The 22,782-nt window shown below is 42.8% G+C and overlaps 1 protein-coding gene across 1 annotated transcript in view; it reads left to right on the top strand.

The window, feature by feature from the left end:
• ube2na (ubiquitin-conjugating enzyme E2Na) overlaps positions 1–19,242 on the top strand; it is a 57,033-nt gene extending 37,791 nt beyond the window's left edge. Inside the window, exons 2-4 of the mRNA XM_084335386.1 lie at positions 7,013–7,259; positions 12,403–12,543; positions 17,852–19,242. Coding sequence (XP_084191512.1) covers positions 7,013–7,259; positions 12,403–12,543; positions 17,852–17,898 — 435 coding nt within the window. The 3' untranslated portion in view covers positions 17,899–19,242. The remainder of the gene's footprint in view (positions 1–7,012; positions 7,260–12,402; positions 12,544–17,851) is intronic.
• Positions 19,243–22,782: the final 3,540 nt, after the last annotated feature.

The raw sequence follows: 22,782 nt of genomic DNA on the forward strand, positions 1-22,782 counted from the left end.
ATTAGCTCAAACTACAACAGTCTACACCCCCTGGGCCCCTTAACAATTGTTTGTATTGAGCCGCATTGTAATTGTACCCATTCTGCAATGTTAAATAACGTTGTTTATCCATTCACTAGCTCTATTAAGCGATGATAGCTAGCTTAGCCATAATGCTATGGTCGCTGCCATTAACGTTAGCATGTAAGCTAACGACAACAATAATGGCGTCAAAACTTTTTCTAACAGAATGTGAGTGACAAAGCCTGAACAGGATATCACAGGTTCACCCTTCTCATTGGTTGAAAATGGCCTTCATGTTTGTACATCGCCATCTGTTGCTTTGGCATTGTACTACATGTATATTACATCAGTGTTAAACCACTGTGTGAGCGGATTGGAGCGGAGGAGAACTCTCGCTCCGGACGTCGCGCCGACCTAGGGCTGGGCGATAAAACGATAACGATAACTATCGCGATAAATTATTTCCTCGAAATAAACATGAAACGTGGTCGCAAAGTTTCGATATATCGATTTTCCAAGCTTGGATATGAGCACGCACTAACAACCAATCGGTGAAGGAGATGGCCGAGAGCGAAGGAGACCCGGAAGGAGACCCGGAAGGAGACCCAGAGGTAGGACTCACTCAACAACAAGGCTTGCTAAGCTAATTAGCTTGCACGGCGATGTTTTATATATTTACGTGCCGAGTATGTGTGTGGCGTGAATTCTGAGGCCACGTTTATAGTAGTGTGGGGTATACAGTGGACGTCGTTTCAATATATTGTGGCGGAAGAGAGTATTTTAGTGTCATATTTAGCACATTGTCATGGAATACACCGCTTAGAAGCAACAGGCTGGCTAGGATAACTAGCTTGCACGGCGATGTTTTATATAGTTACGTGGCGAGTATGTGTGTGGCGTGAATTCTGAGGCCACGTTTATAGTAGTGTGGGGTATACAGTGGACGTCGTTTCAATATATTGTGGCGGAAGAGAGTATTTTAGTGTCATATTTATTACATTGTCATGAGATATTCCGCTTGTCGGCTAACTGCTAACGTGCGCGGATTGATGACGACATCAACTCGACTCGAGACATTCGCTTAGAAACAACAGGCCGGCTAGGATAACTAGCTTGCACGGCGATGTTTTATATATTTACGTGCCGAGTATGTGTGTGGCGTGAATTCTGAGGCCACGTTTATAGTAGTGTGGGGTATACAGTGGACGTCGTTTCAATACATTGTGGCGGAAGAGAGTATTTTAGTGTCATATTTATTACATTGTCATGAGATATTCCGCTTGTCGGCTAACTGCTAACGTGCGCGGACTGATGACGACATCAACTCGACTCGAGACATTCGCAGCAGCATAAGAAGTTAATTAAACTTGACAGACATTATATCGACGATAATTATCGATATCGAATTATATGAAAATAATTTTATAATTTTATCGCGATAACGTTTTTGGTCATATCGCCCTGCCCTACGCCGACCCATTTAAAAACCCACTCCTCGCTCACGTCAAAACCGCCCGCTCCGCTCCCCGCGCCGCTCACGCTCCGATCCGCTCACATGCACTGATTGGAATCGAATCTCATGTCAACACTAGGGGTTCAGCAGGTGTATTCTGAATGACAAGTATGACAACATCACCGTTGTGAAGGGCATATGGGCGAGTGGTGATATGGGGGGAAACCCGGTAATAATTCGGTAATAATAAAATGTCACTCTGCTGCATTTAAGCAAAGCCGCTCAGTATAGTCGTCCACTATGTTGAACACGCGTTATGGTAGCTTGTTACATGCTAGGTAGCTAGCCGGCTAATGCTGGTTGACTTGAGTGAGTGGAATCGTTAGCCTCACGCCCACTTGTCATTCTCATCCGACTCGAAGGAGACGCGTTGCGTGCTGTTGTTCGCCCCCATGTCAGACCGCACTGATATCCGAAAGCGACGACTCTACATGCAATTATTTTCATCCACTGATGTGTTTTTGTCTAAGTTTGTCTACGTTGTCAAGCCGGTGACAGGAGTCTGTAGGGCCGCACGCAGTGGTCTATCCACTTCCCCTAGATGGGTGGCATCTTCTAGAAAACGAGTGTTCATTGGAGGAGCTTAGTGCGCAATGATGATGTTTGGTTATGGATTATTGAGGCGCAAATGGGAGGAATCATAAGGGGGGAGGCAGAGTTCGGCTTGTGCCAGTGAGCGAATCAGCAGATTGCAGAATGATTTTTTTGTTTTGTTTACTACTCGCCAGTGTGGCGAGTGCTCTTCATGAATCACTCGCCAAACATAAAGAATACTCTCATTTGGCGAGTAAAATTGCCTAATTCCTCCCCTGGATGGAGAGTATATTATTATATTATAATCGAGGGTATACTATGATATGATGGAGGGTATATTATGATATAGGATATATTATGATGGAGGGTAGATTATGATGGGCAGAAGGCCTTTTCTTTGCTATTGCTATAGGCCAGGCCTTGGCCTACATCATGATATTTGTTTAGGTATGGGAAATCACATGTCTGATAATCCAATAAATGCTCATCATATTGGACTGCATGGTAATGGCAAACATGATGCAATATGAAACCTTCAAATCTCAAAATATTTTATGATAAATCTGAGTTTAATATTTGATATTATGTATCATGATTCACAATATAAGAAAATATGATCATAAAAGGTTAATATTGCCCAGAAGATGCTGCAGAGCTTTCAGATGTTCAGCTATGCCTCTCTCTCTCTGCAGCAGCCAAGCTACTCTTTTCCATGTTAGGTTGGTTTATCCACATATCAAGGATAAAGGCCAAGCGGACCAGCTCACCGCATATCTCGGCGCTATTTCTGCGTCGGGGAAAACCGTGCTCGTCACGGATCAAAATAATCAAAAAGAACCGATAAGAGTATCGATAAAGTACCGAACCGTTAAGCAGTATCGATAAGAGTAGTAGTATCGATAAAATCCTAACGATACCCATCCCTATGCTTGATTGATTATGTCTGCTGTTGGCGACGTCACTGAAGTGTTGAGTTACTCAACGACAGCTTCCACTAATAGCCAAACTCGTTATCTCACTTGTGGCTAGCCACTCTTGCTAGGTAGACTTGAATATCAGGGCTGTACGTTAACTTTTTTTGCACATAGCACTGGTGCTACAGAGGTTGATAGTTTTGTAGCACAGGCCAAAATCTTGTAGCACAAGTATAAAACGTGTTATATTTGTAACAGTCACAAATGTGCCTATTGTATTTGTGTTATTTAGTTGCAGTGCCATGTTTGGCTGTCATTTAGTATATCGCCATGCGTTATAATTACTATAATACTCTCGTATGCTATTTTCAATTAATATCATAAACAACATAAGGAATATTAGCATAATTTTGAGTGGACTGAAGGAATGAGTCAGCGTTAATAGTTTTAAATGCAAATAATTTATTGAAACATAGAAGTGGGGTCGGTTGGGACACACACACAATGGGGGACCCTGATGTAAACAAGACAAACGTCTTTCTCTGGTCTGCATCCCCTTAACAATTGTGTGTATTGAGCTGTACTGTACTGTACCCATTCTGCAATCTGTTAAATAAAGTTTTCATTCATTCATTCACACACACTGTTTCAACTCACCACCCCTGCATCATATTGTAGTCTAGTCTGTCTTCAAACTTCCATACTTTTTTATATTTGAATATCAACATTATCTGTCCATCCTCAGTAATCCTCAGTTTACTATAATATACTCCTGTCCTGAGTCCTGACTAGTGACTTCATCGTCTTTCCGCACGCACGCACACACACAGGGAAGGGGAGAGAGTGCCCCCCCATTTCCCTTTCCCCAGTCCACACTGTCTGCTGGCTCTGCGCCTCTGCCTCTGATCAGGATTAGCTTGTTAGCTTGCTAACGTTGTAGTGATTGTAATGGTACATAAACGTTAATTTCGGGCGATGTGCGCATAAAGGAATGGCGACGGTGCAAAGCATGTAGATGCATTTGACCCGTTGCGAGAAGAGAAAAAAAAACAGACTTTTTTCGGGACGTGTAGGCGCACTGCTGTGTTAACGCAGCAGTGCCCACCGACCGACCAACGCGCTGCTCTGCTTGCAGAAGCACGGATAGGGCGGATATGACTCGTCGAGTTGTCACAGAGTTTTTTCAAAATAAGAGTATCATATGCACCTGAACGTTGCTAGCTATCGGAGCCTAGTTATTATAGCTGGAGCTGCGCGTGGGCAGAAATGAGACCCGCTACAGGATTTTCAAAATAAGAGTATCTATATGAACCGAATCCCTATCGCACCAGTGCTACTGAAGTAAATCCATTCATCGCACAGACCGCTGTTGCTGTAGCACGTGCAATATATATGTCTCACTGTACAGCCCTGATATATCTTTTGTCTAGGTAGATTTTTAATATTTATTGTCTAGGTCGATTTGAATATTTATTGTCTAGGTAGATTTTAATATTTATTGTCTAGGTAGATTTTAATATTTTGTCTAGGTAGATTTTAATATTTTTAGCTGCAACCAGCAGCTCCATAGCTAGCTTGGTTGGTTGGTTACTTGGTCCACAAAAGTATCCTCATCCTTTTCACTCTAGGAGGCTGAAAACTTGGCTTGGAGGTCAAGTGTGTGAATTCATGCACATAGTGTCTATAGTATCCAGTAAAATATTGTCTTGAAATGAAAGAACTTCTGTTGGAAAGCAATACATTCCACTTGCGTCAAACATCTCTGTACAAACAGGATGTAAACTACCTATACTCATATTATTTTCCCTAACATATTGAATAAATAATAACATATTATTGTTCCCCCATATTTTCTATAAATAAGAATGGAAATTAGTTAATAAGTTAAAATAATGGGCGGCTATGTGGTGCAGTGGGCAAGGCGCTCACCACGAATACTGGAGACTGGGCTCGAACAGGTTCGCCTCCCTGTTCGAGCCCAGCGCTCCACATTGCTTTCAGTTTAGCTGGTCGTCCGCACTAATACACATTGGCAGTATTAGGGGGAGGGAAACTGATGGGTGGGGATCGGGCGTTGTGGACAGCGAGTCCTACAGGTCGGTTGGTGCGCCTGCACAGTAGAATCAGGAAGCGACGGGGGCGGGGCCCCTCCAAAGCCCAGACCCCTGACGCTGAAAGATCGAGCCGCGCAGGTAGAAAGATGCGACTGCTGTTACCTCGAGTATCTGAGGGGACTCGTGCTATGTATGACTTAGTCCACATTGCAGCCGGCTTGTGGGAGGCATGAAACGGCGTTCAAAGACAGGGGAGGGTTGAATTGGATGATACGAAAAATTGGGATGGGAGAAAAATAGAAAATGGGAGAAAAAAGAGGATACATTTCTTTTTTTTAAATAATAAAGTTTCATGGCGTCTGTGCAGCCTTGTTTTATTCACTGTGTCCATGGAAGCAATAATCTGTCATAAAGCTATGGTTTCCTTATGCAGAAAAGATAGTCGAACAAAATTCTGACAATTTTTGTTATTTGTGCACCCAATTCAACATTATAGCTGCATTTTCTTTCAAACTAATTTAGTCATGGATGTCCGTAGGGCTGACCTTCGAAGCTTTTTTTGGCAATCGAAGCTTCGGGGCCGAGCTTCGATTTTAATTCGAAGCTTCGATTTTTTTTTTTAAATATATATTTTATTTTTTTAATTTTAATTTTTTTAATTTTATCTTATGTTGTGGGACTTGTACAGCACTTTCATAAACTTTGTTGTTTTTAAATGTGCTCTATAAATAAAGTGGGTTGGATTAATTAATTAAGTAGCCCCTTTCGTGACTGAGCCAACAAGGTTTCACTCGGCTGTGTGATTTAATTCAAGGTGGATCGCTGTTGTCGTTTGAACAACTTCAGATTTCATGGGAACTACCAATCCCCCAAATCAAGAATGTTTAAGATGAATGAAGTAAGATTTTGATTATTTGAAATATGGCCTGTGTAGACTAAACTATGCACAGAATTATGTCAGTCTACAAGGTCCGGATTCTACATGGTCCGGCAATGTAGACCTTGTAGACTCCACTACAGACCAATTATCAGTGAATGTTCATGCATTTTTAAGAAGGGCAACTTCCACAAAAAAACAAAGAACTCACCAAAACATCTCAGTAGCACCTTATCTAAATTTTATTTCCTATTTTGTTTATTCATCCCAGTATCTTTCTTTCTTATGTGTGGAATTCTACAAGGCATGTAGGTGTATATGTATTTGAGGATGATATCCTTCAAACAGGCAATAGTGATGATATAATTTGGGCAGTGCTGAGCTGGGTTACTTTCCTCCAGTGTATTTGTCCCCCGGCCCCACCCAATGGCCCCATATGCATGCGCGCGCACACACACACACACACACACACACACACACACTTACATTTTGTCATTTAGCTGACGCTTTTATCCAAAGCGACTTACAAGTTCTGTACGACAAGACAGCAAGAAGGGTACAACTCTATCAGCTGAGTAACAATGTTTATCAAAGTGTTGCGTGTTACAGTGTAGGTTAGTTTATTAGGAAAAGTGCATGACAGTAAGGTTAGTCACGGTTAGATTTTTTTTTTTTTCTTTTTTTTTAATCATTTCAGATAATGGTTGAAGAAGTGAGTCTTTAGTCGACGGCGAAAGATTGGACAGGATTCGGCTGTCCTAACTGGGATGGGTAGTTCTCACACACACACACACAAATCTAAGTAAAAAAAAAAATTGAGACATTTTTTTTTATAATTATTTTTTATCTTTTTTTTTCTTTTTTTTTTAAACTTTGATTTTTTTTTTAATGTTCGAAGCTTGTGCCATCGAACAAAGCTTCAAAGTATTTAAGACAGCCCTAGATGTCCGTATTCAGTGTGTCGTACAGCTGTAGAGACTGCTCTGTGTAGGGAGTACGTACATTCAGCAGAGTCCTCCACAAACGCTTGATGTTTCATCCATACCGGCCGCCGGCCCCAGAGACCAGCCCTGCTTAACGTCTCCCTCTCCTTGTGCGTTTGTGTTCTCGCTTTCAGGAGACTCAGCGTTTGCTTGCGGAGCCCGTCCCCGGTATCAAAGCGGAGCCCGACGAAGGCAACGCCCGCTACTTCCACGTGGTCATCGCCGGGCCTCAGGACTCACCGTTCGAGGGTGGCACGTTTAAACTTGAACTCTTTCTCCCTGAGGAATACCCCATGGCGGCACCTAAAGTACGCTTCATGACCAAAATATATCACCCCAACGTAGACAAGCTGGGAAGAATATGTCTAGACATATTGAAAGGTAAGCGAGCACCGTGTTCGGCCATGATTTATGTTTTATTTTATTATTGTAATTTTATATTGTTTGTTTTTGTATTATTATTTATTTTATTGTATTATTATTTTTTCACTTTTATTTAACCAGGCAGGTCAATTAAGAACACATTCTTATTTACAATAATGGCCTGGCGAGAGGAAGACGACAAAAGAGCCCCTCGAAGGGTAACAGGGAAAGGGGACAAAAAGATAAAATAAAATAGAAAAGAGATAGACAATGCATACATCACAAAGGTAAGGGAAATAATTTGTACATAGTAGTATAGACATATTAGCATAGTAGGTAGTAGTATAGACATACTAGTATAGTAGGTAATAATATAGGCATGGTAGATTCCTTAGTAGCAGAGTGCATACTAGTCAAATACAGTACAAAGGTTAGTATTTATATATATAACACATCAAATACACAAATAATGAATACACACATCAAACAAATGAGCAAATAAAATTCCTCGAATGCGTAAGGAAAAGTGGGTCATTAGTCTTGGCCTTCAGTGTTCATTATGCCTGTATAATCCTCTGTCCAGGAACTAGGACTCTGTTTTATTTGGTCTCTGTTATTAGGTGCAACAGAATGTGGGCCTTATGACTATTCTAATCATAGGTTACACTCTGTCCATTGTTACCTCCCCACCTGCCAGGCTTTCAGACAACGCCAGGCGTTCACTGCGGGACTAAAGTGCTGAGAGGAGGGAAGCAGAGCAGCTCTGATCGTCTTATATCTACCAGGACGCTCACTGTGTCTCTTACTGCAGCAGTGTTACTCCGCACTACAGGATTCAATAAAGGCTTGGACCAGGGCTGGGCGCTTTTTAATCTAGTTTCAATTAGGATCTTTGCTTCCCATGACCACGAAAACAAGATCATCGAGATTTTTGTTTGTTTGAGGCCTGTATACTTTTTTTGCAAACCAAAAAAATCTATACTTAATACTTAAAGCACATGCATAAGCCTGGTCTCTTTTGACGGATAACATTCTGAAGTTTCTGATACAATAATGAAATAAGAGTAACATTATGTCTGAACTTGAGTTGTAGAAAAACTTGTTACTCACGTTTTTCTGTAGTAGTAGCAATATCCAGAAGTAGTATATCCAAAAAAAATTGTATGAGCTTCAGGCCATAGCCTGAAGTCTTATGTAGTACATTTAGAAATTTCATAAAATTCCGTTCAGAAATGAGTGATTATGAACGATTTAGGTAAACTGTGTAAAAGAAAATTCATTCAGCGTTTCTTTTTCTCCCTGTTTCACCTAGATCCCTGATTCGCACATCCCCATGTGGGGTATCATTGGAAAGCCACACTCATTGGCTACAACCTTGTCCAATAATTTTCGAGATCGCCAAATGATTGACGGAGCTAGAGCCCCGGGAGTCGGGGGTGGTAATCTGACTCTGCCGTGTACTTTGGCGCACGCCTCACATATCGGCATGTAACTCGAGAACCGCTGAACAGATTTCATCGCCTGAAACGGCAACCGACAGGCAACAAATAGGGCTTTAATCCTTTATATATATTGTATTTAAAAAGAAATGCATACCCAAGCCACTAGAGGTCGGCAAAGTGGCACGTCGCGCCGGTGGACAAATCGTCCTCAAGAGGGGCCGGGCCGTTGCACGTTAAGAGTTTAAAATAATAGCTCTACATTCTGACAGCCATCACTGATCTAAAGTGTTTGGTCAGTAACATGGTAGTAGAGCAGTCGTCTGGTAACTGAAAATAAATGTTCTGGTGTCCCGTTCCCACTTTATCCAATCGTGAGAGAGAACTCCACACAATGGTCTGACAAAAATAAAAACAAGTTTTTTAAAGATTCGTTTTTTCGGCATTTTATTGCTTTATTTCGTATAGGCCCGGCAGAGAGGAAAGTTGGGAGAAGATATGGGGGAAGACATGCAGCATAGGTCTCCGGGCCGGAGTCGAACCCGGGGCGGCTGCGTTATATGTGCTTGAAACAAGTAAAATAATCTGCCAAAGCAGTAAGAAAATCTGTCTTGGCAAGATTTTTTGAAATAAGTACAAATATCTAGGGTTCTCTCTCCTGATTGGGTCAAATGGAAACGGGATACCAGCAAATATATCTGTTTACTGCAGAGTGGAGGGACTGGGGGACCCATGTTACTGACCAAACATTCTAGATCAGTGATGGCTGTCAGAACATAGAGCTAATTTAACACATATTTTAACAAAACAATACCATTTAAGAAAATCCCCCACAAAATCCAAAAGTGACTCTGACCTACAACAAATATAAAGACTCTCACTTTAAGGTCCTTGTGTGTTTTCCAGTGAGTCACTGCTCAGAATAAGCAGGCGTCTGCGTGTCGTCTGCAAAGTGCTGTTCTAGACCTGCTGTAGATCAGTGATCAGATCGGCTGAGATTGCTTTCAAGATATCTGGATCGGCCCACAGAAATCCTTCTAGGCGCATGCCCCCCCCCCCCCAGTCAATACACGTTCCCGGAGCACTCCTGACTCGAGTCAGTCGCACACGCATGTGAACACCTAACGAAGCGCCAGCACACTTTGTCTGTTTACCTTAAAGGGGGGAAGGCCACCCATTGTATGAATTCCTGCAGACAGTTATCATTTGTGTCAATATTTATGAATATGCACAACTCTCCTGTAGTTAAAATCAAAACCCTGGTTTCTAGGCAGTGAATGGGGCCACCGACCACTGATTCTTGTTTGTGTGACCTCTCGCACTCAAATTAAGTTTAAATTCTGGTTCAGGCCCATTGACCATACTAGATTAGATTAAAATGTATTGTCATCATACAGCACAACGAAAATATATTTGGCATCCAACCAGAGTGCAAATGTAACCGTAAAGTGCAATAGTAATATACAATGTACAGGTGATTAAACTGGCTATAAAATATATATAAGTACTACTGAGTAATAGTGCTAATCAGTAGGGCTGTCTTAAATACTTCGATGGCACAAGCTTCGAACATAAAAAAAATATCTAAGTTTAAAAAAAGAAATATATATATATATATATAATAAAAAATTAATATTATTATAATTTTTTTGCCTCAAATCTTGCGCCTCCATTCCAATGAAACGAAAGTAAGCGGCGCCTTCCCGCCTCCATTCCAATGAAACGAAAGTAAGCGGCGCCTCGACTCCACCTCTCTACAACAAGCATGTGGAGATTATCTGTGTTGAAAACAACAAGGACATGTGCAGCAGACAAGAAGCGAAGCAATGCCGTTTGTTATTTAAGACTTATGTCGGACAGATTTGTGTTCATTGTGCTGCTTTTTTAAAGTGTCCCGACCCATATAAAAATATCTCTAGTCGAATTCTGCCTTTGTCTCTATCAACTACATATAAATATTTATATAATTGTTTGCTTGATAGACGAAGGTTGCAACATAATTATGTAATGTCATGTCGTTGGCTGTGAGAGCAGCCCCACTGCACCCAGGCAGGGCAGCCGAGTGAAACCTTGTTGGCTGCGTCACAGTCACGAAAGGGGCTACTTAATTAATTAATCCAATCCACTTTATTTATAGAGCACATTTAAAAACAACAAAGTTTACCAAGTACTGTACACGTCCCACAACATAAGATAAAAAAATAAAATAAAAGAATTATTTAAAAAAATTATTATTATTTTTTTTCCCGAAGCTTCGAATTAAAATCGAAGCTCGGCCCCGAAGCTTCGATTGCCAAAAAAAGCTTTGAAGGTCAGCCCTACTATCAGATGTATGTACAGAGTTGTAGTATTATGTACAGTGATGCAGGTATAAAGACACTATGGTAGTAAGTCATACTGGCCAGCAGCGTAACTAGTAAGAGTTGGTAAGGGATATGCACAGATATAGATATAGTATCTAGTAGGGCTGACCCCTATTAGTCGACTAATCGGTCGAAAGGAGCCGTAGTCGACTGGCCAACCTCTTAGTCGAATATATATTAAAAAACTATATATATATATAATATTTGTTTTATTAAAATTTTTGTATCATTCTTTCCAAAAGAAAAGAGGCCTAGAAGCGTGGCTAACGCTAATGGCACGCATACCAGAGGCTAACTGCCTACGAAAACAGGCACACAGGATTTCACCCATCTAATGAACACACTAGACTAGACAAATATCGAGATGTATCCATCAGTGGACCAATTGCATGCTTCTGCAGAGGACAAGAAGCCTTCAGTCGACTTCGTCAGACATTAAGCACCCCCCACAGCCCAAATGGAACGATACAAATTTTTTTTTAAATGTAAAAAATATTATACTTTTTTTTTTTTTTTTTTTTTTTTAACTAACGGCAAATTTTGGCCAATCATAGTCGACCATCCAAATCCTTAGTCGTGGACAGCCCTAGTATCCAGTATCTACTAGTATATAATCCTCATGTGGTTGTGAGAATTCAACTTACGGCTCCACAAAGTCAGTGCCTGCCCCGTTCATTGTCTATGGAGCACACCCACATTCCAGGTAAGACCATAAATTCAAAGGTTCTCATATTTGTAGCTTTAGGAGAGAGTGGTGAACAAATATTGACTGGAATGTCCTTTTGGCACAGGAATAAATTAATTCTTAATAGGTTAATAAAAAAATGTAAAGGACATGAATCATAGTGTTTGGTGACATCAGGTGGACAGCCGTTAGTTTCCCAGGCGGGCTGAACCGTCGGGGTGCACCTGCTCCTGTGTTGTGAGGCCTGGCAGGTCAGGCTGGTTACTGTGTCAGGGCAGCCTCAGCATTGTTCCCTGTGATGTTGGGCCTATAATCCCACAAGGGATTTTCTCGTTTCATTCTCGCTCCAGAGATCCAAGAGCGCCTCCTCCAATTACACTTTTGACCTCTTGACCAGAGCCGTGTACCGCCGCTGCGACCTCGTCTCTTTGCTGCCCCCGCTGGTGGAAAGTGGGAGATGCCGATCGCCTCACAGGGTCACGTTCTCCGACTCCTTTCTCTCTCTCTACTTAACCTCTTCAGGGCTTTTCCCCAGGATTTTCAAACAAGATGGTGCTGAGTCTCATGTTGTCATGGTGATGCAGCGCCCCTATACCATTGTTTAGGCAAAGAGCCCTGCTCTTCCTTTTCGGACCTTCAGTTTGATCTCACATCAGTCCCCTCTGTCTTTCCAGATAAGTGGTCTCCAGCCCTGCAGATTCGCACAGTGCTGCTATCAATCCAGGCGTTACTAAGTGCTCCCAACCCTGACGATCCTCTAGCGAATGACGTTGCAGAGCAGTGGAAGTCCAATGAAGCTCAAGCCATAGAGACAGGTGAGAGTCATGATGATGAGGCCCCCAACCCCCATTTACACCACACGGCCACTGAAATTCTCATAATTATTCCACTTAATTATTATGTCATCCTAAATCATAACAAACGCTTTTTGAGACTGTGTATAATAAATGTAGACCTAGGAGACACTTCCTTGTATGGTACAAGGAAACTATAAAAGAACGAAGGGTAATCATCACGTCACTGTGTAGCGCATGAACACACATTGGTGCCAAGTGTGGAAACGTTCAGTTCGGCCGACATTGAGTTGAATGGGATCAGCAGTCTCCTCGTAAACAGGTTATTACCTCGGATGTCAGAATCATCTGCAATTTGTTGCATTGTTAACTAGCTAACGTTTGATATATTGGTTGATGTATATTTTCTCAGATAGCTGGTATATTTACAATTTGAATACAGGCTTCAATAGACCTGGCACCAAGCAGAGCGTTAGAACGCTGGTATTCTGACCTGATGACCCTTCCTTCTTCTATAGTTCCTTGGTATGGTAAAGATGAATGGTAAACACGGGTGTTGGCTCGGCACAAATGACAAGGCAGGCGTGTTCCACTGAAGACCAGTTTTTCAGCTCTCAGCACTTGAGGGAGACACTCGGACGTGCTGGTCGTGGCTGTTGCTGCTGCTGCTGCTCAGCGACTATTGAAAACTCATTGGAAGCGTCTTGCTCCTTCGCTAAAAGTCTCAAACCCTGCCCTCTTTTCTCGATTCTCCAATCACAACTGTTGCTTTCTTAGGACAAACTTTTTGCAACAAAAGGCAAAACCAGCAGTTGTGATTAGAGGATCAATAAAAGAGGGCAGGGTTTGAGATGGGTAAATTGTAATGTGTTTCCGACTTCCTAACGTCCTAGCTTCCACAGTCGTCCAGGGACCCAGTTCTTCCCTCTGAGGACAGTTTGTTTGTTCAGCTAAGAATTCATCAGAGCAATGGCATGTGGGATGAACGACTTCTTAAATAATGTTTTTGGGGGCTAGGGGAACTCTACAGCGCCTTCCAGATGGAAGCTTGTCAAGCTCACTATGAAGGGGATGCAGAGGATCAGATTATATTTGCTGAGCCTTGTCCCTATCCCTGAGTACATATAACTCAGACAATTGTCTTTGTCACCTTTCTGGAAAAACGAAGGCCATGTCCAGACTAAAACCATTTTGTTTTTGTTTCGTTTTCATTTAAAAAAAGGTTTCCGTAAAAACGAAAACGTCTCAAGATAAGTGCGTGCCACAAATTTACAAAATAAATGTCTTTCCTGTTTTTCGCTCTTTTATTTTGAAAACCGACCGGAAGTGTTGTCGATCGTTGTTTTCGATAACTTGTGTGTCCGGTTCGCCTGAATACTTTCCACAACAAAGTCGTGTTTCCGCGTCTCTGATTGGCCAGGTCATGTGACATGTACGCCCAATCGTGGGACCGCAAGTTTTTGGATGGTTAAGCGTAGGCGCTCTTTCGAAGTTGGTTAAGGTTAGAGTTTGTCTTAGAGCATGGCGATAGAACGCCTGCCCTGATTCCAAACTCTAACCTTAACCAACTGCGAAAGAGTTGCCTAAACTTAACCAGTGATAAACTAGGCATTAGGTAGTTTGCAGGCTGTTCGACCCGGAAATAGGCGCAGAACTTGCCGTCTCACGATTGGCGCACATGTCACATGACCTGGCCAATCGGAGCGCAAAACTCGAACGCGGAAACACAAATTTGTTGTGGAAAGTATAGACTCGTCCGGTTCTGTGCTTTTGAGCTGACGCTAGTTTTCAACGGATAGGAGAGAGACACACACCGGCGCGAGTGCAGCTTCACAGGCAGCCGGTGATGAGGAGGAAGAGCTGTGGATTTTAATTGGCAGGAGAGAGAGAGAGAGAGAGAGGGCTCAAAGCTGCATATAATATAATAGCCCGGTGGTGCGGTCGGAGGCAGCTCAAACTACCCGTGTTGTAATAAGTTAATTGATTGATGTTTAACTTGTCCATGTGTGTCCAGTCCTTTCGACTAGCAAACGTTTAACGTTACCTCAGGATACCACTGTCTATTGTATTTAGTTGGTTAGCTATTTAGCTAATGTTGTTAGCATTGGATAGCATCAACGCTAGCTGGCTACAGCTCGACACCATACCATGGGGATACTATTTACTAAATTATGGAGCCTTTTAAATCGTCAAGTTACGAGAGGATTTGTCATGATCAACTGAAGGCGTATGCTATGGAACAATAATGTCCTTGGGTTTTCAGAAAAAGGCCAGCTATGTGACGCTAATTATTTAGCTAATATTGATAGCATAGCTTGCTGGCTACAGCTCAACACCATACCATGGGGATACTATTTACTAAATTATGGAGCCTTTTAAATCGTCAAGGTACGAGAGGATTTGTCATGGTCAACTGAAGGCGTATGCTATGGAACAATATGTCCTTGGGTTTTCAGAAAAAGGCCAGCTATGTGACGCTAATTATTTAGCTAATATTGATAGCATAGCTTGCTGGCTACAGCTCAACACCATACCATGGGGATACTATTTACTAAATTATGGAGCCTTTTAAATCGTCAAGGTACGAGAGGATTTGTCATGGTTAACTGAAGGCGTATGCTATGGAACAATATGTCCTTGGGTTTTCAGAAAAAGGCCAGCTATGTGACGCTAATTAATATTTTTTTTTTATCCACTTTTTTTCCCATTTTCAATTTTTCTCCCATCCCAATTTTCATATCGTCCAATTCAACCCTCCCCTGTCTTCGAACGTTGTTTCTTGCCTCCCACAAGCCGGCTGCAATGTGGACTTAAGTCATACATAGCACGAGTCCCCTCCGATACTCAAGGTAACAGCCGTCGCATCTTTTCACCTGCGCAGCTCGATCTTTCAGCGTCGGGGGTCTGGGCTTTGGAGGGGCCCCGCCCCCGTCACTTCTTGATTCTACTGCGCAGGCGCACCAACCGACCTGTAGGAGTCGCTGTCCACACCGCCCGATCCCCACCCTTCAGTTTCCCTCCCCGTAATACGGCCAATGTGTATTACTGTGGACGACCAGCTAAACTGAAAGCAATGTGGAGAGCGGGGCTCGAACAGGAGGCATCCTGTTCGAGCCTAGTCTCCAGCATTTGTTGCGAGCGCCTTGCCCACTGCGCCACGTAGCCGCCACGTGACGCTAATTATTTAGCTAATATTGATAGCATAGCTTGCTGGCTACAGCTCAACACCATACCATGGGGATACTATTTACTAAATTATGGAGCCTTTTAAATCGTCAAGGTACGAGAGGATTTGTCATGATCAACTGAAGGCGTATGCTATGGAACAGTATGCTTGGCTACTACTTGGGTTTTCAGAAGTACATTTAGCTGTAAAAGCCTGATCAAGCTCTGTAACACTGTTAACACTTTGGATGCCAGCGACGCGTTTTGTCGTTAGTTCATGCCGCCAGTTGAGTGCCGGCAACGCTATATAGCGTTTGTTTGTCGTATTTTTTTTTTTATTGGCGATTTGAATTCATATTTCATCAATCGAGCCTCACGCTAGTGTTGCAGAGTCTCTCTGAGCTCAATTGGGAAGATACCGCTCCCTATCGTCTCTCCCTGTTTAACTGCACCCCATTACTTTAGACTGATGAAGGGGGGGGGGGGGGGGGGGGGGGGGGCAGTTTCCTCATTTTACTTTTCCATCAAGCCAACTGAAGAGACCAAGTGATAGCCGGCCCTCAGAACAGCGAGGATTATGTATTTCCAGCACCCAGCGCTGAACCAATAAACGCGATCGATATTTGGAATGGCGATCAGGGGTTTGAGATGGGTCTATTGGAATAATCTTTTTGGATAACATCTGATCTGATGTAAGGAATCTATTTTATCAGTCTTGGGGTAATCAGAGCTTTTTTCACAGATATATCAACGTGTCCCATATGTGTGTGTGTGTGATCAGGAAATGAGAGAATATACTTTTCAGATCGCTTCTATAGCGTGCATAAGTACACATACCGTATACTATCGATGATCTAGCGTTTATTTGAAAACTATTCATAAATAGGCCGAAAAATGACAGTTTTTGTGTATGCCAGAATATTCCAGTAAATGCCAGAATCTATATATTTCCCTGAAAAACACGGCCTTTTCAAAATGCTATAAAACGGAAATGAACCGATTATTTAAAAAAATATATATATATCCGTTTCGCCAACAAGTCATTGATAAGCGACGGGCAAAATATCCGTTTCGCCAATGTTGACTGCAAACAAGTCATTGATAAGCGACGGGCAAAATATCCGTTTCGCCAATGTTGACTGCAAACAAGTCATTGATAAGCGACGGGCAGATTAGACACAGCCATAATTTAAGACAGAGATTATGTGTTCACAACGCTATCATTGAAGTGGGTGCTGGCATTTAACCACGTTTTACCATATTCACCAGTGGCATCCAAAGTGTTAAGGGAGATGTCAATCTGTTGTCGACGGTGGTTGGTGATGTTTGGCTGAGTTTGCACATGCGGGTAAGGGAGAGGTGGGCTATACGCGTCATCGGTTCAGGAGAAGACTCGTATCGCTTGTAAAGATGGTGACTCAGTGGGGGGGCGTATTCAGAATTGCGCACTCTGGGAGCTGGTATCAGAAAGTACCATCTTCAGGCTGCCAGAACGCAGTTCCGTGTGGCAGAACGATGCAAACGATCAAATACTTTGCCTAAAACGACAAATCGTTTTAGTCTGGACATGGCCTAAGAATTCATCAGAGCAATGGCATGTGGGATGAAAGACTTCTTCAATATGTTTTCTGGGAGCTAGGGGAACTCTACAGCACCTTCCAGGTGGAAGCTTAGGGGGGATTGGGTTTTGGGCGGAGTGAACCCTGGTCTGGCTCTTGAGGGTGGTCCTCCTGGGGGACCCTGATGTAAACAAGACGAAAGTCTTTCTCTGGTCTGCATCCCCTTAACAATTGTATGTATTGAGCTGTACTGTACTGTACCCATTCTGCAATCTGTTAATAAAGTTTTCAATCAATCAATCCTGGGTATCGGGTCACCACCACCCTCCTCTCTTCCTCTTCGCAGTCCTCAGAATAAACTCTGTAGCATAGATGTGTGGCATGGGGATTGGGTGTCTTCATCAAGCGTTTATCCTTATCATTAGGGCACAAGTATCTTGTGTTTTATTATAAATGCTGAGCTTTGTCCCTATTCCGGAGTACATAGTACATATAGCTTGTTTTCACTTCATCCTCTAACCTTAACCCAAACATTACAGATGTTTATGGAGGTTAATGAATACTGAAGGTGAACTGTTGTCTCTTCTTTCTCTTTTGTCTTCCAGCCAGGACATGGACCAGGCTTTACGCTGTAAACAACATTGAGGTGTAGAGCGGCGCGTCAAGCGGGAGAAACACGCGGAAGTCAAGTGTGAACAACAACTCCTCCTGTTCAGACCTCTTCCTGCTCCATTTGCATTTAAAGGACACGTCTTAAAAAATTATAATAATAATAAAAAAAATATATATATTATAAAACAAACGTTAAGGAATATATTGTAAAGGAAAACAAACAGAAAAAAGACAACTGCTGACAATTGGTGATTTAAATGCACACTAGATAAAAGAAAAAATAAATGACTTGTCTTTGTCCTAATTCACTACTGTTCAAATGCATGGGCGGAAGTTTTAGATCTACTCACCTGGCTTTCTTTGTCCTTTGTTTTTTGGGGGAAGCTGTCGCTGACCTCTGCTTTAAAAAGCGCATTTAGAAAAAAAGAAAAAGAAACTGGGTGTCACGTGTATGTCCCATGTTTTTATTTCTTTTGGGAGGGGGGGGGGGGGCTCAATCTTGTCAGGATTCTATTATTTTTAACTTTGTTTTTCTCGCGTTGCTGTTTGTTTATTAAAAAGCAGCTAACTACTAGCCCAGTGTAGACACACACCGTTGGAGCCTACCATGGATTCATCCCATGTGAGAGTGGCCAGCGGAGACACGCAACAACATCAACAATCGTACAAAAAGAAATCTCATCCGACTCCAAACACACTTGGAAACATGAAATACAAAAAGAAAATGACTCTCAAAAATGAATATGAAACTGAGCCTTCCAACTGTCATAACCTTTTGCAAAACCGCTATCAGTGTAGAGACCCTAATGTAGGCTTGTGACTGGTGTGGGGCTACGGGAATGAGAGGGGGGGGGGGTGAACAGGAACTTCTGTTTAAGGGTATATATGTTTCCTTCTCTCTGGCCTTCTGTTTTATTTGGATCTTTCCTGCTATCGCCCTACTAACTACGCTTTACACTTGTTCGTCGTTGCAATCTAATGCTCAATCTTCAATAAATTCAATTGAATCTAAAGACTCAAAGGGTTTACTTCCTCCCCGTGGCATTCATTTCAGGAAATAAGGGTTTACGTTGGGAGGTTGTCAGTCGACTGACTGATGTTGAGCGGTTGGTTTTTGGTGGGGGAAGGGGGTAACAGGGCTGTTTAGAGGGGGAGGAGACGCAGGTTAGTTTAGGATCAAACTCCTAAAAAGAGATCAATGAAGGCTTTTGTGTCTCGACTCATGATTTGGTCTTTGGTTTAAAAGTGTATTCAATTCACTGTTTGTAAATTCATTCTTTCTATTAATCTGGGGAGGAAATGTGTTCCTACTCTGACTGCTATGGAAACAGTCCACCTGCATACTTTTGTTTTCTGTAAATAAAATCTGTTGATTAATAAGAAATGTTGTCCGACCGTGATTCTTATTAAAAAAAAGAACGTTAGGTTTTCTTAATGGTGTATCTGCAGGGTATTAAAAAGTATTAAATTCATAATTCTTAATATAATAATAATTGTTAGTGTAGCTAAGGGGCTACACAACGCTGACTGTATTGAGATATGTTAGATTAAACCACTGCTAAAGAATGTTAATGGCCAGACAGTATAAGTACACAAAATGGCGGACACTATTAACGGCGCGGGGACAGTGATACAAGGTAAACAAGCATTTTAATAGTCATAGCAACATACATATTATAGATCACGGTTCTCTTAATAATAGAATGTCAGTGCAACAAAGTCAGAGGTAACGATAGTTCCTATACTACCGATACTCGACCGGTGGAGCTCTGAATGGAGTGAGACGAAGCGAGGCGGCACAGGGAAAAGCAAGATGGTGGCTGGAGACGGTGGTTCTCTCTAGAGCTCCGGCTCCAGAGAAACTGTAGACTGGTGGGATAATCCTGTCGTCGCTGGGAGAAGGGGTCTCGTACGGAACCGGTCCTTGTATTCCTAGCGCCCGATGGCAGGGTTAATAGCTATTAATCCAAAAGCCCGTTGGCATAGATTCAAATCAAATTTATTTATAAGGCCCGACAACACACGTTAATGTCCCCATGGGCCGTACAGGTCTTCTTTAAACAAGTCAAGAAGAAAACATAGGTCAAGAACAGAACAAGAACACCATAAGGTCCAAACATTTTTAGATGAATGCAAAAAAAATTAAAAATTAAAGAATGCAAGCACTCCCAGACATACCCCACGCGAAGGTAAGGAAAAACTCACTAAAACCTAACAATAGGGAAAAAAGCTCCACAGGCAGTGTGGAGGAGAGAAACCTTAGAAGGGCCATTCAAGGGGGGGATCTCCCTTCTTATACGCATTGCTGATGCACCAACATGGAAGTGAGGTCGCATTGTCTTTGCACAGGAACAACAGCAGTGAGCAGAACAACATAATGTCTATTATGCAAAAACAAAACGACCTCACTTCCATGTTGGTGCATCAGCAATGCACTGCTTCACTGCCTAAAAGAGACATCCAACCATTTGAAGGTGACCCTCTGCAGTACCATGGCTTTATACAGTCCTTTGAACAGACTATAGAAAGGAGGACTGACAATGCTGTTGATTGCCTGCACTATTTGGATCAATACACCAGGGGGCAGCCTAAACAACTAGTCAAAAGTTGTCAACATATGACTGATGGCACTGGGTATGCTACGGCGAAGGCTTTACTCCAGGAACACTTTGGGAATGAGCACGTCATAGCATCCGCTTACATGGACAAAATATTTGCATGGCCAGCTATTAAGTCGGAGGATGGGAAAGCCTTACAAGCATACAGCCTATTCTTGCGCGGATGCTGCAATGCCATGAAAGACGTACATAATCTATGTGACCTAAACACATCTGCAAACATGCTTGCTGTCATCAAGAAGTTGCCCTACAAGCTGAGGGACAAATGGCGAACAGAAGCATGTAACATCCAGGAAAGACATCGCAAACGTGCTATGTTCACAGATATTGTGACTTTTATTGAGCGGGAAGCGAGAATCGCTACAGACCCTGTATTTGGAGACATACAAGACGCTCCAATGACGGGGGCTTTCAAGGAAAGTGGCAGAGCTAGACCTGTGCCTCGTCTTCAGGCTAGAGGGAGTAGTTTTGCCACAACGTTCTCCACAATTGAAAGAGATGCTCATTGGGAAAACAGAGTTAAGGCTGGATGTGAGGAGACTTGCCTTTTCTGCAAAGAGGGTGGACACACACTGGAGTCATGTACTCTACTGGAGAGGAGAGCTCACAGCGAGAAGATGGAGTTCCTGAAGGAGAATGGAGTTTGCTTTGGATGCTTGTGCACTGGGCACATCAGCAGAGAGTGCAGGGAACGTCTGTTTTGCAGGACATGTGGCTCACGACACCCCAGTTTGCTTCACATCCACTCTAAGGAGAATGGAGATGCAGAGAAAGGCAGGAGCAACTCAGACAGAGCAGTGGACAGAACTCTAGTCGAGATCCATACCGGTGGCCTTACTGGGGCCGGTGACCAAGATTGCAAGCTTGCCATCGTACCAGTTAAGGTTAGATCAAGCACAGGTCAAAGGTCAGTGGAAACCTATGCCTTTCTAGACCCAGGGAGCTCAGCGTCCTTCTGCACAATGGGTCTGATGGATAAACTGGGACTATCTGGGAGTAAAACAAGGATCCTTCTACATACCATGGGTCAAGAAAAGGTGGTTGACAGTTGCACTACATCTGACTTGGAAGTCGCTGGATTGGACGGTGACCGATACTGTAAAATACCAAAAATCTTTGCACAACATCAAATGCCTGTCAATCGAGGTAACATCCCACAACCGCAAGATCTGGAAAAATGGCCTCATCTGAAGCATGTCTATCTGCCACAGATAGATGCAGACGTGGAGATGTTGATTGGTCTGAACGTTCCCAGAGCCTTAGAACCACTGGAAGTCATCCGAAGTGTGAATGGAGGGCCATATGCAGTCAATACGATGCTTGGATGGACTGTAAATGGACCAGTTGGAGGAGACGACAGTGTCATGGCAGCGTTCGGAGCTAGTTCTGAAAGCTCGAGCAGCACCAATAAGATGGAGTATAAACGTAAAATTCATCAGGAGGTGATCGACGAGGCCAAGCAGGAGTTAAAGATTCAGAGAGGAGAGAACACATGGCTCCTCCCAGAGCTCGACCAACGTCTTCATCAGATACAGCAGGAGACCATCTTCAAGACCAAGAAGAAGAAAAGGTCAAAAAAGATCAAAAAGGAGAAGAAGAGACAAGAGGAGGAGAAAGCCAAAGCAGAGGCCATCCAACAGGCTGGTCTGCATAAGCTGGAGTTGAACCCATACTGGAAAGATGGAGGGAGTGGTCTTCCCCCAGTGCATAAGACTGGTACTGCAGCACATAAAGCCTCAGTAGAGAATGATGGAGGTGTTGGTTGGTTGAGGAAGAGTTTGAAGAGGATGAAAGAGCAGGCTGAGAGAGAACAACGCAGCCTCAGTGACGTGGTGTCTCAGAGATATGGATCCATTCAACAGTTTCAGAATCGACTTGCAGAAGCTGAGAGAGCAGCACATGGAGAAAGAGAGGAGAGGATGGCAAGAGGGGGAGGAAGAGAGGACAGAGAGAGGAGGATGGAGGAGAGGAGAGGAGGATGGTATAGAGAGAAGAGGATGAGGAGGGACTCCAGCCAGTACTCCACGAAGTAGGGATGGGTACCTTTCACATTTGAACCGATACCGGTACCGGTACCTGTGAATCGATACCGGTACCCAACGGTACCTTTTTTCGGTACTTTAGTCTCAAGAAATTTAATTTACCTACCTCAGTCGTAAAAAAAATATCCAAACTTCAAATAACTACAATTTCGACAGTTTTCGGCTTGTCATTGCTCCGACTGCTTTGTTGTTGAATCAAGTCAAATCCTAGGTAAGCATATATTGTGCGTGTGAACGTTGACATGAAAAGAAAAAAGTAAAAAA

Source organism: Notolepis coatsorum, assembly GCF_963971535.1.
Source record: "Notolepis coatsorum genome assembly, chromosome: 18".
Classification (NCBI taxonomy): Eukaryota; Metazoa; Chordata; class Actinopteri; order Aulopiformes; family Paralepididae; genus Notolepis; species Notolepis coatsorum.